The sequence below is a fragment of the Carassius carassius genome, chromosome 4 (genome assembly GCF_963082965.1).
Source record: "Carassius carassius chromosome 4, fCarCar2.1, whole genome shotgun sequence".
NCBI lineage: Eukaryota > Metazoa > Chordata > Actinopteri > Cypriniformes > Cyprinidae > Carassius > Carassius carassius.
The window spans coordinates 39,879,448-39,893,749 of NC_081758.1; the positions used below are offsets into that span (position 1 = coordinate 39,879,448).

A 14,302-nucleotide genomic window follows, 5' to 3' on the forward strand; every position below is an offset into this window, starting at 1 on the left:
ATTCGGGAAAGTGGCGTCACTCACAACCCCATGCCGTCCAAATCGCCCCAAACCGGTGCATTTGTGCTCGATTTGAGCTGTTTTGTGCCGTAGAAAGAACCACCATAAATTATTCCATTCTCCAGTTTAAACATCACAAAATCTTTGGAGGAGAGGTTGACGACCTCCGTGAAGTTGGCCCCCCACCCAACGCAAAACGTCAGCAAAATAGTCTCAATCGTTTGTGCTCCGTTTGGGCTGCTTTGTGCTGTAAATATTTTTGTTTGTGCCGCTTTAGTTTTTTAGATATTAAAACAACATTTTTAGGACATTACTCAGCCCCCCACATACTCCAAATCCACCCCAAACAGACTCGTTTGTTTGTGCCTCGTTTGTGCTGGTTTGTGCCAGTAATATTTTAGTTTGTGCTGCTTCGGTTTTTAAAATATTAGATAATGAATTATAGACGGTGGCGTCACTCAACCCCACACATGCTCCATTTACCCCAAATCTTTTTTGTTTGTGCTTCGTTTGTGCTGGTAATATTTTCATTTTTGCTTCCTAGTCAGCTAGTCCCATGTTTATATTAAATTGATTAATATAATAACCTATTAAACCTTTATTAAATAGGCATGTATAGCCTATTCCAAGCTCATGCAAACATAAAGCTTGCCGCAAAGCACTGGAAAGTAGGCCTATTGATTGAATGCATAGGGAAAAAGAAGACATTGTAATTATTAATCACTTATTACTATTAGAACTATAATTCTGTCTCTGTGCTAGATCGTTGATGGGGAGCTGGGCAATGACCAAATTGGGTTTTATAATTATTTCTATATGAATGATAAAATCGCTATATATAGGCGCATTTCAAGTGTTTATGAAGAGTGTGGGAGTATTATCGTGCTTACTGTATGATATGGAGGTGTCCGCGTAATCCCTCTGAATTTTTTTTCTTTTCTTTTTTTCCTGCGGAAATATTTTTTTTTGGATGTGCTTTCTGTCGTCTAATGAAGTCTCCGTGAATGGAGCACATCACAACAATGAACCGGCTCACATACAATAAATAAATCTATATAAATCTTAAAATTTCTACTATTAAACAAACCAATTCAAATAAAAAAACAAATCTTCTCTAATTATGTGGTCGTATGAAAAGGTGCATTTCTCTGCATTATAACATCTATTAGGCACAAATTTCATCTATTAGTCCATTAGTCAGCCGACACTGACTGAGAAAGCACAAGTTTAGTAATAAATACTTACAATGTCTTCTTTTCCCCCTTCACAGTCAATCAATAGGCCTACTTTCCAGTGCTTTGTGGCAAGCTTTATGTTCACGTGAGCGTGGAATAGGCTATAAATGCCTACTTATTAAAGGATGATTTAATAGGTTATTATATTAATCAATTAAATATAAACATGGGACTAGTTGACTATGAAAAATAAAATAAAAAACGGTAGCAAAAACGAAAATATTACTAGCGCAAGAAGATTTGGGGTAAATTTGGAGCATGTGGGGTGCTGAGTGACATCAGAAAATGACCACTAAACATTATTCTAATATCTTAAAAACCTAAGCAGCACAGAGTGACATCAGAATTACCTATATTATTTTAATATCTAAAAAACCAAAGTAGCACAAACGAAAATATTACCGGCACAAACCAGCACAAACGAGGCACAAACGATTAAACTTGTTTTGGTGAATTTGGAGTATGTGGGGGGCTGAGTGACGTCATCACCTATAATTCAATGTCTAATTTTGTATAAACCGAAGCAGCACAAACCAGCACAAACGAGGCACAAACAAACGAGTCTATTTGGGGTGGATTTGGAGTATGTGGGGGGCTGAGTAACCTCAAAATGACCTATAAATATTGTTTTAATAGCTAAAAAACTAAAGTGGCACACACAAAAATATTTACAGCACAAAGCAGCACAAACGGAGCACAAATGATTGAGACTATTTTGCTGACGTTTTGCGTTGGGTGGGGGCCAACTTCACGGAGGTCGTCAACCTCTCCTACAAAGATTTTATGATGTCTAAACTAGAGAATGGAATAATTTATGAGGGTTCTTTCTATGGCACAAAACAGCACAAATCGCGCACAAACAAAATGCACCGGTTTGGGGCGATTTGGACAGTATGGGGTGGAGAGTGAAGTCACTGGCCCGTTTTGTATTTGTTATTTTTGAGGACGGGAAATAGATACAATGTAAATTTGAACGACACAAACCAGCACAAATCGAGCAAAAACGAATGGCACCGTTTTGGAACGATTTAGATTGCATGGGGTGGAGAGTGACGTCACTGTTCGTAAAAAGTTTATTTTTGTTATATAAAAGAAGCGGTCATAGTTAAAGGGTTTCTTTTAACAGCACAAACCAGCACAAATCTAGCACAAACGAATGACACCGGTTTGAAGAGATTTGGACGCCATGGGGTGGAGAGTGACGTCACTGTTCGTAAAAAGTTTATTTTTGTTGTATAAAAAAGTGGTCATAGTTAAAGGGTTTCTTTTAACAGCACAAACCGGCACAAATCGAGCACAAATGAATGACACGGTTTGGAGAGTTTTGGACGCCATGGGGTGGAGAATGACGTCACTGCCCAGAATTGTTTTTGTTTTTTCTAAAAAGGAGAAATATATTTGACGTTCATTTCAACAGCACAAACCAGCACAAATCGAGCACAAACGAATGACACCTGTTTTGTGCGATTTAGACGAACTGGGGTGGAGAGTGACGTCACAGCCTCCGAAAATATTTTGGATGTATCTACGGAAGGAAAATAGATACAGTGTTTGTTTTAACGGCACAAATGGGCACAAATCGAGCACAAACGAACTGCGCTGGTTTGGAGCGATTTGGACGACATGGGGTGGAGAGTGACGTCACACGGTCAAAAAAAGAATGTTTAATATCTCAAACACCAAACCAGCACAAACGTCAGTTTCTGCGGCACAAATCAGCACAAACGTAGCACAAACGAATGGCATAATTTTGGTGATTATTTCTTTTTATGGGGTGCCAACTTCACGGAGGTAAGTTGGGTTGAGAGCTGGGTCTACACTAGGCGAGCTATGATGACTTTCAGCTTGATATTTTAGCGCGGATGTATACTTAGCCGAATCTGTAGGGGGCGAGAACGAGACTTTAAACCTGTGTGAAAGCCTACTGTGAAATTACCACATCAAACGTGGCGTGCTAACTTAAAGAAGCTTCCCAATGGAAACCTCGACAAGACACACGACTGTTTCTCACATAATCCGTCTGCAGTGCGTATGCAGTCTGTGTGCGTGTGGTGCAGAAGCAGCACGGACTCATACTCATTGTGCTTTCACACAGGATATATATATATATATATATATATATATATATATATAGGAAAACTACTATATATATATATATATATATATATTTTTTTTTTTTTTTGTGAGATTCAACCAGAAGATGTGTAGATCCAAAAAAAAAAAAGATTGTCTGCTGTAAAAACTATTTAAAGTGAAATACTGTTAATGAGTTAAAAGTGTATTTTCTTGTTTTTATTTCAAGAGCTCTTCATCAGGCACCAGTCTGATTTTTATGTGGATCATCCTGAAAAAGTGGACCGGAATGGGAACATAATCTCATATTCTTTATCACATCACTTCACTGACTGGCGACATAAGAGGGACCTGAATTCAGCAGAGAGACGAGTGTTTTACAGACTTAACTACAAAGGTCAAGAGTTCACTTGACTCTTATACATTTTTACATTGTACAGCCGCAGCTTGCAATCAACAGTTTAGCGTTTCTATTGCTTTTCAATACAACAGACAATAAGACAGACTTATTCAACTTTTGCACTTATGCCTCGTGCGTGAAACGTGGTTCTAAAAACCTGTCATCAAAGTAAAAGAATTTAAACTTTAAAAAAAAATGTGTCAAACTGGTGATGGGAGAAAATAACCTACAAAACGTTGAATCAACTGAACCAATTGCTTCACAAAATGATTAACTTTTTAGAAGATCTCGAAACGCCACATGTTGGGAACGCCTAGGGTTTTCAAGAGCGATATAATGATACTAAGGAAACTGGTATTTCTTATATTATTTTAATGTATTCTCGTAATCCTAAACACTTGTTTTTAGAGCAAACACATCTACCATTTTCTGCACTTTATTTTCTGTTATTTACGTAAAGCGGCAAATGACCCGGAAATCCCACACCTTCACTGAAAACAACTTCCACATTGCAAAAATAAGGTGGATAAATAAAAACTCCTTAGCTAAAAAAGTTATCTAACTATTTCAACTACTTTATTAAAGTAATGTAACTGATTACATTTGATCACTTTTCTAAATTTCCAATGAATGTTTTCAGCTGTTAATCATTTTCAAACATTTAAACCAGGCAGGGTTAACCTTACAGTACTCAGCACTGACTACTGTCAAAAATCATTTTAAAGCACAGCACCACAAAATCAGACTTTAGCTCATCTTTTTACTTTAAGATCATTCTAAGGGAAAATACAAATTTCAAATCATAACATATAGTTTAATAGCTATGATACTGAAAGATTTTTTAAATCAAATATTTGCATAACAATTAGTTCACGAAACACTGGCATCTAACAATGCCTCTATTTAGTTTTTTATCTGCGCACTTATTCATTTGCACTGTAAGCAATTCATTAAAGTACATAAAATACATAAAATACAATGCTGATAGGATTTTGATTCTATCAGTGCAGATATTCATTTGCACTGTAAAAAATAAATACGTTAGAAAACAAGGCAACTCGTTATCAGGACATTATCCATTCATTTTATTGACATTTCTATATGTGCACATTTTCTTTTATATCTTTTAGTATATTTCTACACTTTTTTTTTAGCTGCCATTTTCTCCCCTTTTTGCCTTTTTTTATGTCCTCTAGCTTTAGTTTTCGCTTGTTCACAAGGTCAGCATTGAGGAGCATCAGATCCTTCAGGAAGTCTCTGGAGGGCTGGATGCGTCTCGACTTTATGACGTCATCAATGGCATCCTCCACCATCATGTCATGGCAGATCATCAGATATGCCAGAAACAGAGTGGCAGAGTGGTCGACACCCTGCTTGCAGCAAATCAACACCTTACCTGAGGAAACAAAAAAAGAAATATGGTCAAAAAACCCATTAATAGACTATAACACACTTGATAATAGACAAGATATGGATTGTGTGTGTGTCAGCCCTTACTCCCTGGCTTATTCACGGCCTTGTCAATGAATTTTGCAGCTGGCATGAAGCACTTGCTGATGTCAGAGCAGTGTCTGTCCGTTGTAGGCAAGCTGTAATAATTGATGTGCAAGCCTCTGTAATATCTGGACCCTGTATTGACTGTTCCTTCTAGATCTTCAACATAAGATGTTCCCAAGAAGTAGTTCAAGTCCTTTTTGGGCGCTGCAGCGTTCAGAATGTGAGTGATGCACATCTCCTGCAGCATATCTCGGTCTGTTGCAGCCTCTCTGCACAAGAACACAACAGCCTTGGTGAGTCTTTTATATAAAACTATTTATGTTGTAGAATAAATGACAGAACAATGAGAGAAATACAATTGTGTTGCAGACTTACTCGTCTCCGATGAAGACCCTGGGCCAGACATTGGTGACATGTCTTTGTTTGAGCAGTGTACACTGCTTCAAACGATCCTCTAGTTGGAGCATGGTTAAAGGGACGTAGTTTTCCAAATTTGCAAGTTCAGATAACACTGTAGACTCTGGCTCAAGAACGCTTGGACTCAGTGCACCCAAATCCACTGGAGTAGCCAGATCCCATTCAGGTCGTGGCTTGAGAACGCTTGGACCCGGGAGGTATAATTTCACTAAATCAACCAGATCCTCTTCAGGGTCTGGCTCAGGGACACTTGAACCCGGGGCATATAATTCCATCGAGTCTTTATCCCATTCACGTTCAAGAGGATCATCCAGATCCTCCTCAGATTCCGGCTCAGGAACGCTAGGACTCCGGGTGTACAGTTCCACTGCATCAACCAGATCCCATTTAGGAGGAGCAACCAAATCCTCAATAGGTTTTGGTTCACGAACATTCAGATCCATCTCAGGCCATGCGGAGTTCGATCTGTCGTTCTGGAGGAAGGTTTTTTTCGTATTCCTCACTGTAGCATATTCTACTCTCTTAGTTACAACGAAGCCAAGAAATTTCTTATTCTTCATGGCTTTGGTAGTTTCTGACAAAAGAAGAAAAACATACAATGTGGCATTAGAAACATCTCTCACCAAATTAAACATGATTAATTAGTCCAAATTGTAAGAAAACATTTCTATTTGCATCTTTTCACCTTTTGGGCTGGCACATGATTCCTCTGGATCAACCAGATCCAGTTTAGGTTCAGAAGGAACAACAAGATCCACTTCAGGTTCAGGGATATACGATTGCTCGGTATCTAACAGATCCATTTCAGGTTCTGGCTTGAGAGCACTTGGATCTGGAACAAACGATTCCTTTGGATCGGGAAGATCCACTTCAGGTTGCCCAACAGTTTCTGGCATTTTTGTCTGGAAAACTGCACAAATTTGCTGGAAGATTGCCCCCATTTTCCTGGTTATCTCCCCAACAGTGAGTCCTGAAAAAAAGAAGAAAACAAACTAGATAAGCCTTGTCTGAGAGTTAAAAAAAACTTTTAAAAGCTTGAAGTTTGAAAAACATTTCAAACCCCATTAAACATCATAATTAACTTCATAACAATTATAAACCAATCAGACCTTTACAAACAACTACGAGTCCTCTGCTAGTTGTTGCTAGCATCTATCCAACTATTTTTAGCAGATAGATCGAGAGAGTGGATGAACTCTAAACAAGGCATTACTTTCAGAAGTTTTCAGCGCTAAATGGAAATCTATCAGTGTTTGGAAGTCGGCTACAGGAATTCCATAAGTCAGATAATTTAGAAAAAATATAGCAACCAAAATTCAAATCAGCCTAAAGGTCACTGACAAATTTGTTGGTTGTAGCTTGTGAGCTCAACGAGGTGTAGGAAAACAGTATTAGATCTTTGTCACAGCTAACATATAATAATTTACTATTAGAAACATCTCTAACAACACAAATAAACATGAATAAGACATATGCATGTCTTCACCTGTTGGACTGTTCTCAGCATCCAGGCCACCCTGATCATTGGCCTCTTCCACTGAAGGTCCTGCTGGGTCGCTCAGATCTTCAGAGACCAGTGTAGGACTCTTCAGCTCCGAGATGCTGTCATTCCGGTTCATCTCCAGCTGCAAATCTTTCACTTCACAGACTGAGATGTTGTCACTAGCATTAACCTCCAACTGCACACGCATCTCTCCTGGACAAGAGTATCTGCCTGAGACATGATCCACTGTCACAACCTCCAGCTGCACATCTAACTCTCGAGATGCACTGCCGCTGATAAGGTCGTAGATGTCATCGGTGATCTCAAACTCCAGCTGCACATCTTTATCATCTGATGCCCAGTAGTTGTCACCGAAGTAGAAGGCGTCATTGACGTAAACCTCCAGAAGCACCTCTCTCACGTCTGTGGATATTGTGTCTGTGGTTCTCATACTGACAGATAAGTAATCTGTATCTGGTAATGTCAGTTTGAACTGTAATGTTATCTGATACACGGTCTGTACAGATTAAATATATCTCGATCTATACGGACTGGCGTTTGTACAAGTGTTGCTAGGTTTGTTTTCGCAGACTTCACTCAAACGAACGTCTCTGTTGCGAACATCACTCAACTAAAAAGATTCTGCCAGGGCGAGACCTTTTATACTGACTGGGTCTGTGACGTCATGAAACAGTGACGCGTCTTGTTCCAATTGCCATGGAAACGGATTGTTTACCAACAGCAGCATTTTCTCTTTATTAGCTCGGAAAATAAATAATTATTTTTAATAGCGGTTTTCAACTATATTTAATATCGCGTTTATGTCCGCGTTTGCTGCGATCCATCTCCAGCAACACAGCATGAAAAAAAATCTCATTTAACGTTACTTTGCTTGAATGCAGTTTTACCATCAAAAAAGGTCTTTTGTAAGTCCCATTGGATAAAAGCGTCTGCTAAATGAATAAATGTAAATCTAAAAAAATGATTCATTTAAGTTGAACAGTTCATTTTCATGTTTCAGTTTCATGATTGCATGGTTTGAATCTGAATCAGTCGGACGAATCCTTCACTGAATGAACTTGTAAGGCTACTGTAAGTACAAGACTGTTTATATATAAAGCCATTTTTTGTGTACTGAAGACTCGTGATACTCCACTTATGGTCATTTCTGTCTAACTTTACCTTAATTGGGACTGATTTGTTCGATACCAAATACATTTTGAAACAAAGTTATTTTTAATGATTGTCAATCATTTTTGTTTAAAGTAATTTAATTTATAACAGTTTTAAATAAACATAAATGCATAATGAATGGTCATTCCCACAGAACGCGTTTTTGATGTTGATCTTGAACGCATTAGCGCGCGCTCACGCACAAACTCTCTCTCACGCACACACACACACACACACACACCACAGTAGGCTATTTTCAATTCAAGTCATACCTAAATCTTCTGTTCAAGACAGTATTGTGTGACTGTTTATAGTGGATCCTTTTCATATTTAACGTTACGTTATGAACTTGCAGCGGTCAAACGCATCCGTCAAGCGCAATGCAACAAAAACTCAGGCCAAACATGCATTGAAAAATCTTGCAAATGTTTTATTCAAGCATGTTTTATTACTAAAATGCTCTTATTCTATGTGTATCTTTTTCTGGGGAAAAACTGATATGTCAGACTAACTGAGACTTACTGTTGCTCTTTTGGTTTAAATTGATTTTATTTGCTCTTCTCTTATAAGTGGCTTTGGATAAAAGCGTCTGCTAAATGATTAAATGTTAATGTTAAATGAATATCTATTAAATGCAATAAGCCAATCATATAATGTCATGAATATGTAAATGTGTTATTTTATTATTTTTTTCTAGCTTATTTTGTATTAAATAGCTTTGTCTAGAGATTATTACAATTCTTTATTTTTATTACGTGTCATTAAAATGTATTTTGACATAGAGTCAATCTTTTATGATAAAAAAAACATTTCAGGCCAATTGTGCAAAGTGCCATTTACGCGTTCGTGTAATGCATCCCTTCACTTCTGCAGCTCGTTGTTTTTAGACTTTCTAGACTCTTGTGCTGATCTCCTCTCCTCCTCTGCGTGGAAACACGAGGAACAGTCACTTCATTTTTCCTCGCACTCCAAATTATATTCCTTCATTCCTTCAAAATCCGCTCACTTTCTTTCTCCGTCCTGCTTTCATCAGAAACTCCCCTCAGGACTAGGGTTGCCACCCGTCCCTTAAAATATGGAATCGTCCCGTGATTGAGAATAAAATAGCGCGTCCCGTATTTTCGGAGTTGTCTTCAATGCAGCATCTCATGCAAATCATCCCACAGGCATTCTGTGAAGTCTCGTCCTATTCAGCCTGATTGGGTAATACTCGCTGCCATCGTTGGATTGATTGGTTTGTTTCAGGTTCCCGGCCAATCAGAGGCGGAGGAGGGCGGGCTTCTTGACAGAGAGTCGATTTGAAAGAATGGCGGAGGCTGCTCAAGATACACTTTATAATAAGGTTAATTTATTAAACATTAGTGTATTATCTAACATGAACTAACAATGAGTAAGTAATACATTTGATGAGCATTAGAGACTTAATTAAAAGAAAATTCTTACCAACCCCAAACTTTTAAATGGTAGTGTATGTTTTGGGATCTGTGGTTTAGTTTTGGAATCCATCATGACGGTCAAGGGAATGCCTGTGAGTTCATCGGGAGGCATCCCTTCATCTTGTCCCGTCAACTCCACTATGACTCCTCTCCTCTCACCTGGTCCTCCTGCAGCAAAAAATAGCCTACATCACACACTTTCTCGAGTGAGAACCTTTTTACAGTCTATGGTGAGAACACACTCATGTAGAGGAAGATGTCATTGCATGTTTTATATCATACTATAGTCTTCATTGATAAAGCTCTGTTATCCTCTCAGTCGTGGTTGGGGTGTCTGTCTGGATGACCGGCCATCTAAGAGGGACCTCAGCTCTCCGCTGGCAGCGCCAGGAGTGCGAAACACCCCCAGGCACCAGTGCCAGCCAATATTATGTTCCTGCACAACCGGAGGCTGCAGATTCAGGACCGCAGATCTAACTGACCCAATGCCAACCTCTGCTCAGAAGTAGAAGTAAGGAGTGCATTCATTCAAAAATCAAGATATGGTTCTAAAATGATTCTAAAAACGAAAGGGGCTATTCATGTTGTCAAGCCATTCATTCAGGCTCTTTTGGTTCCAGAATGTGTGTCAGATTCTGTGTTGCTCTGTAAATGGATCCTGCCACTCCAAACTGGACTCGCTGATAGACGGAACCAGGTGTGGACCTGAGAAGGTACGAGAGGTTTACTATACTTTTAGAAAAACGTTTGCATTACTATGCATTTAACTGCTTGTTTATGTGTGTCAGTGGTGTATCTCTGGTGAGTGTGTGATCGTAGGGAAGTTATCTGCTGTACTACCAGCAGAATACATATAGAGGGCACACTTGTAACTCTTTTACAAACTATTTGGTATGTTGTCATAAATTGATGGCATCTTAAAACCACACCATTTTTGGTTTTTAAGTAACCACTTGTGAATTTCCTCAATTTCAATCCCTCCGCCTTCTCTGTCTTTTCTTGTACATTTTGTCGATAATGATCTATATAGCATGATTTTTGTTTCATGTTCAGACCTGTGTTTGGAGGCAAATATTGTACAGGCGAGCGGAAGCGCTACAGAATTTGCAACATGAAGCCGTGTGCCAGAAAACATCCCTCCTTAAGAGAGATGCAGTACAGTGAATTTAACACTGTGCCATACCACAGTGAACTGTACAAGTGGATACCTGTTGCAAGCTCATGTAAGATCACTTTGCATCACATGCATCATAATATTTTATTCAAATTTGTATATGTGCATGACACAAAGTCAATATTTGAGGTCGATTTTCTCAGAAGAGAAATACTGAACATTTTAAAAATGTAAAAAAGGTTTTTAATGTTTTTGAAATATGTCCCTTATGCTCACCAAAGATGCATTTACTGTATGTGACCGAAAATACAAAAAAAGTCTAGTTAAAATACAGTAAGTGTTTTATATTTGAATATATGTTAACATGAGATTTATTCCTGTGATGCAAAGCTGAATTTTCAGCATCATAACTCCAGTCTTCAGAGTCATGTGATCCTTCAGAAATCATACTAATATGCTGATTTACTCTTTAAGAAACATTTCTTATTATCATCAAACAAGCCTGAACCCGAACATCCTAGCATCACAGTAATGACTTTCACATCCCTTGCATTTTCTTCAGAAGTTGGAAAAAGTCTAGTTGATTAAATAAATTTTTTTTCAAGGACTGTTTGAATAAAACAACTGGCTACCCAAATGTAAAGTGACTTGAGAAATAAAAGCATGTCCTTTATTCAGTTAAACATCTGAGCCAAGATACTGTGTTAATGCACGCTGCGGCGGGTCGAGGCCTGTTAATTAACATAAAACTTCTTACATGTGGCTGCTTACAATTTTATAGAGTTTGTCGGTTCACATTCAAAAAAGCCCCACTTTTATTAGTCAGCTTTAGAGGCGTGTGGATTCCTGACACAAGTGTTTAGTTGTTGTTTGCTCTGTTTAAGCAGTTGGAAAGTTTGGGATTATAGATTATTGCCTAAATACTATTTGATGTTTGCATGGTAACAATACCAATTAATTATACATTTTATGTGTTTTTCTTCTTTGGGTCTTAAGCCTCCCTCACACCAAGAATGATAACTATAAAGATAACTATATTATCATCTGTTATTCCAATTACACGCTCATCTGCTGCTTTAAACTCTTGAGCTCATGATAGCAGGATTGATTTTGATGTCAGTGGTGGTTTTGTAGGCAAACATCAATGCCTTGAATTTTATGCGAGCAGCTATTGGAAGCCAGTGCAAACTGATAAACTGAGGTGTGACGTGTATTCTTTTTGGCTCATTAAAAATTAATCTTGCTGCCGTGTTCTGGATTAATTGTAAAGGTTTGATAGAACTGGCTGGAAGACCTGCCAAAAGGAAAGTTATCAATTATAAATTATGAAATATTATTACAATTTAAAATAACAGTTTTTTATTGCAATTTATTTAAAAATGTAATTTATTCCTGTGATGCAAAGCTGAGTTTTCAGCATCATTACTCCAGCGTTCAGTGTCACATGATGCTTCAGAAATGTCTTTACTATGACTTTTGATCAATTTATATATATACATCAGGTGGTGGGTGGGAGGATGGCAGACATGCTCAGCTACATGCGGTCCAAACGGAGTGAAAAAGCACCCAGTTCTGTGTGTGCGGTCTGTGGCCGGAGAGGAGCGGGTTCTTCACCCTGGGGACTGCAAGCAGCTGCTCAAACCTAAACCTGTGATACCTTGCAACCGAGATGTACCATGTAGGTCCGAATGGACAGTGGGGAACTGGAATGAGGTGAGTAGTTGTCTTAAAAATTAACATGGTTAATGTACTTTACATTCATCATGATGATGGTAAAAAAAGGGGATGGAAAATTATATTTCATGCTTTTGTATTCAGTGCTTTGTCATTTAGTCTTTTTTTGTTTAATTAATTTTTTTTAGTGTTATAGATATACTGTATTATAGTTTTTGTCATTTTGAATGGATTTTTTTGTGTATGTTTAGACACTGATATACTATTTGTGACCCTGGAGCACAAAACCAGTCAAATGGGTAAATTTTTTTAAATTGAGCTTTATACATCATTGAAAGCTGAATAAATATGCTTTCCATAGATGTGTGGTTTGTTAGGATAGGACAATATTTGTCCAAGATACAATTATTTGAATATCTGGAGTCTGAGGTTGCAAAAAGTCTAAATAATCCGAAAATTGCATTTAAAGTTGTCCAAAGTTCTTAGCAATGCATATTACTAATCAATAATTAAGTTTGTATATATTAGCGGTAAGAAATTTGCTAAATATTTTAATGGAGCATGATCTTTACTTAATATCCTTATGATTTTAAAAGAAATATTGAATAAAGTAGAAAAATTTATAGTTTTGATCCAAAAAATGTATTGTTGGCTATTGCTACAAATATACCCCAGAGACTTAACACTGGCTTTGTGCTCCAGGGTCACATATTATTGTTTTTTTTATTTATTATTATTTTGAAGAAAAAAATTGATCTTAATTTTAGTTTTAAAGTTTTAGTAATTTTGTTGTCCATTTTATTTATTTTTATTACTTTTTTTTTGTATTATTGATATACTATTATAGTTTTTGTCAATATTTTGAAAGTTTTTGTTTTCATATTTTCACTTTAATTTTAAAGTTTTAATAGTTTTGTGTTTTTTGTATTCTATTATAATTTCTTATTATTTTTATTTTATTATGTTTGTGTTTGTCATTTTTTACATGATTTTTTATATATATTTTTAAACATGTCTACAAAATGTAGTTTTTATTCTATTTTTTTAACTAGTTTTAGTTAGAATTATTTTATGGATGGTTTTAGTTTTACTTAACTCTATTAGAGTTCTGACAGTTTTTTGTCCCTGTGATTGACAGTGCTCTAAAAGCTGTGGGCGTGGAGTGAAGAAGAGACGTGTGCACTGCCCTGAGTACCAGCGCTGCAACGTCACGCTCAAACCCAACAACACTGAGTCCTGCAATCTCCAGCCCTGCACTAGCTGGGCCACTGAAGCCTGGGGTCAGGTAACACACTGCCTAAACCTCAGCGTTCCTTTATAGAAAGAAGTAAATATAGTGTCCGCCTTGATTTTGTGACAAATGCAATGTGATGATGTACCCTACTATTTTTAAAAAGTTCAGGCTAAGTAGGATTTTCTTTTAACAAAATGAATAATTTTGTTCTGCAAGGATGCATTAAATGGATCAAAAGTGACAGGAAAGATATTTATAAGGTTACAAATTAATTACCACCCCTAAATCTTTTAAACTATAGTTTATGTCCTATTAAAACATAAAGTTGGTGCATAATCAGCTATAGTTTCCATTCCATGATTTGTGACTTGCCATTGTTAGTGGTATTTATAATCAAGTGGGCGGGACATTCCCATTCCAAAGAGCATTTTATTGGGCAAAAATTGTTATACGCCCCTCCCTGAGCATCGCTGATGTCATCACGGTTTGACAGTGCTCCAGGAGCTGTGGTGGAGGCGTTCAGAAGCGAGCGGTGAGGTGCATGAATGAGGAATCAGGCGAGGAAG

At 37.5% G+C, this 14,302-nt stretch overlaps 1 protein-coding gene across 1 annotated transcript; it reads right to left on the reverse strand.

Moving 5' to 3' along the window:
• Window positions 1–4,766: 4,766 nt before the first annotated feature.
• On the reverse strand, window positions 4,767–8,036 carry LOC132140023 (uncharacterized). Its single transcript, XM_059548782.1, has 5 exons — window positions 7,109–8,036; window positions 6,308–6,592; window positions 5,581–6,196; window positions 5,206–5,474; window positions 4,767–5,104 (listed from the first exon to the last, which is right to left on the reverse strand). Exons 1-5 carry the CDS (start codon window positions 7,554–7,556, stop codon window positions 4,806–4,808), a joined length of 1,917 nt encoding a protein of 638 aa, XP_059404765.1. The 5' UTR covers window positions 7,557–8,036; the 3' UTR covers window positions 4,767–4,805.
• Window positions 8,037–14,302: the final 6,266 nt, after the last annotated feature.